This window comes from Dipodomys ordii, unplaced genomic scaffold (assembly GCF_000151885.1).
Source record: "Dipodomys ordii isolate 6190 unplaced genomic scaffold, Dord_2.0 Scaffold3446, whole genome shotgun sequence".
NCBI classification, from domain to species: Eukaryota; Metazoa; Chordata; class Mammalia; order Rodentia; family Heteromyidae; genus Dipodomys; species Dipodomys ordii.
The window spans coordinates 3,842-6,856 of NW_012270661.1; the positions used below are offsets into that span (position 1 = coordinate 3,842).

At 61.2% G+C, this 3,015-nt stretch overlaps 1 protein-coding gene across 1 annotated transcript in view; it reads left to right on the forward strand.

Annotated features, from left to right (window-relative positions):
* Nucleotides 1-2,122, forward strand: part of LOC106002120 (zinc finger protein SNAI3-like) — a gene marked incomplete at its 3' end in the record, with an annotated part of 5,286 nt that extends 3,164 nt beyond the window's left edge. Inside the window, exon 2 of the mRNA XM_013037044.1 lies at nucleotides 1,511-2,122. Within this exon, the coding sequence (XP_012892498.1) occupies nucleotides 1,511-2,122 (612 nt within the window). The remainder of the gene's footprint in view (nucleotides 1-1,510) is intronic.
* Between the last annotated feature and the right edge of the window lie 893 nt (nucleotides 2,123-3,015).

Below are 3,015 nucleotides of genomic sequence, written 5' to 3' on the forward strand. Positions count from 1 at the left end.
AAAAAAAAAAAAAAAAGAGAATCTTCCAGTCTGCAGAGCCCAGTCACGGCCATCATTTACCTGTAACCTCCCCCCCCATACCCGCACAGCTTTTCTGGAGGACAGAAACCTGACTTCGTGGGTTTATTTGCAGTCCTGGGCTGTGAACGTGGGGCCTGGGACTTGCAGCTGGCTGGCTTGTTCAGTTGTCACTCTGTCACCTAAGAAACCTGATTGTATAGTTCAGGACACTAGGGGGGCAGGGGTGAGGGCAGGGGACGTCAGAGGGTCTTTGGCTTTGCTGTTCCTTTTTTCCACATCCTCCCCAGCACTGGCTTCTGTCCTTTTCTTCTTGAATTCCAGCCATCCAGGTGGCTGTGAAGAATCCCCTTACCATGGGTTTGATTGGCGTTGTCCCACTGGTTAATGATATTAGATAGCTTTTTGTATACTTGCTGACAGTTTTTGTGTCTTCCTTCTTAGGAGAAAGAGCTATTTCTATTTCTTCCTAACTTATTTTTTTCTTCCCAATTTTGAAATTGTCTTTGTGTTTTGATTGTTGACTTGCAAACATTCTTTATAGGTTTGGGATACTCTTTCCTGATCAAATATGGGGTAATTCCTTTATTCTGTGCTGTCTTTCTCTACCCAAAGTCTCAGCACAGCAGCAAAAGCAGGGCCAGAGGCTTAATTCAACACATCGGGAGAAGGATGCTTAGTGATGGGGGCCTTAGGGAATCCAAAATTTGCTTCTTATCTGTAGACTGACCTTCCTTGTGGGGGTAGGGGATTCTGGGCACTATCCAGTTCAAACACATAGTGTGCTGGCCACACATACAGGAGCCACTGCCCAAGAACTAGCCACGCCAGAACCAGGTCTGAGCCTGCCAACCCGCCAGCCCCAGCAGTCCACCTGGCTGAGTGGGCTTGTGTGTGCTGCGCAGAGGACCAGCACACCGTGACGCGTTGAGGAGACGCTGGATGACCGGGAGGCTAATTGCTGCGGGGGCGCGAGGGGGCTGGCTCCACTCCAGGCGCCTTGGGTCCTGACCTCCTGCTGGTGCCGTGTGGGAGCCTCAGGGCTGGCCCCAGCCACTGCCCACAGCCCGGAGGTGGGGTGCTAGGCACTCTGCAGACAGACCTACCCCCGCCGGGACACCTCTACCAGGTGAAGACTGTTTTCCTTCTGAGTCAAGGTGTTGCTGTGCATCCCTGTCTGGCTTTGAACTCAAGCTCCGCCTGCCTCAGTATCCAGAATTCTAGGACTGCAGGTGTGCCCCCCGCCCCCGTGCCTCGCTGTGCGGAGCTGTTTGGGGTCCTGTGGCGGTTGTTGATAAGGAGCTGGGGTCCAGCCTCCAGGCTTGCTGGGCCACTGTGCCGTGCGGCGCTTCGGCCTCTTGTGAGAGGCCACAGGTCCCCCTCCGTGGCAGTGCGGATGGCCACTGTGCCGAGACACGAGCAGAAGCCTGCAGGCAGGGGACGAGGGCTTCCGGCCTCACAGGGCTGCCCTCTCTCTCCTCTGCTCTTCTAGAAGCCGATGGTGCCTGCTCTGAGCGCAGAGGGCCGGCGGTGCCCGTCCACTCCCCGGACAGGGAGGCTCCTCCCGTGCCCAGCCAGCCCTGGAACTGCGCCTCCGCCATCCCCCGCCTCTCCCTGCCCCTCCTCCCGTGCCACGAGGAGGCTCTGGGGCCCTCTCGACCAGAACCCCTGGACGTCAGCTGGACAGGCCCTCGGGCTGGCAGCACCCCTAGTGTGGCCCTCAGAGCCAGCCTGAACCACCTCAATCTGCCCCTGCTGCTGCCGCCGCCCACGCAGTGGCCCCCAATCCCAGGTCCCGATGGGGACGGGGCCCCAGACAAACCTCTCAAGGACCAGGGGATGTCTCGAGTCCCGGGGGGCTTTGAGTGCACCCACTGCCACAGGCCCTACCACACACCCGCCGGCCTAGCCAGGCACCAGCAACTGCACTGCCACCTGCCGGCCGGGCGCCCCTTCACCTGCAGGTACTGTGACAAGGTGTACGCCAGCCTGGGCGCCCTCAAGATGCACATCCGCACCCACACCCTGCCCTGCATCTGCAAGGTCTGCGGCAAAGCCTTCTCCAGGCCCTGGCTGCTCCAGGGCCACGCGCGCACCCACACAGGTGGGTGCCACCGGCCCCCGGTGCGGGGGGGGGGTCGGGAAAGGAGGGGCAGCCTCCGCTGTGGCGCGGCCACACAGACGGCCTTGAACAGCTGACCTGTCCTTCCAGGCCCCGAGGCCAGAGCCTGAACTCAGGCTGTGTGGTGTGAGTGCTCCCTGAAGGCTGGGGGCCTTCCTGCCCCCCATCGCTCCTCTCTGCCTGTCTGCAGGCCCTGCCCCTGCCCCCCATGCCCGTCTGTCTGACCCCTCGGGCGTAGGGTTCACCCTAATGCCTTCATCTTTGCAAATTATACAGAGACCCCATTTCCAAATGAGGCCGCAGGGTAGGACTGGAGTCTGGACAGCTTTCTCTGGGGGTGGGGCAGAACTCCTAAGTCTGGGCCAAGCGTGGGATATACAGGGCCCACCTGCCCCCGTTCCAGGCCCAGAACAGAGGGAAGGGGTGAGAGCCCGGCCTCTGCGGGGCACCGGCGGGCACCTGGTCCGGAGGAGGGCAGAGGAGCTCAGCTGGGGGAAATGGAGTCCGTGGGCACCCGGGAGGCTGCAAGCTGGAACCCAGGCTCCACAGGACTGTGGGCCTAGACATGATCCCCCACAGTCCTCCCCCAACAGCCTCTGGAGGGTGGGGGAGGGGCTCAGCCTCTGGAGGGTGGGGGAGGGGCTCAGCTGCTGGAGGGGGGAGGGGCTCAGCCTCTGGAGGGTGGGGGAGGGGGAGGGGCTCAGCTGCTGGAGGGGGGAGGGGCTCAGCCTCTGGAGGGGGGAGGGGGTCCTCACCAGCAGGTACAGACAGACCTTTCACCTTTGGCTGTGGTCTGTGGCACTGTCCTGGTCGTAGTCGCTCACCTGGCTTTGGCTGTGGTCTGTGGCACTGTCCTGGTCGTAGTCGCTCACCTG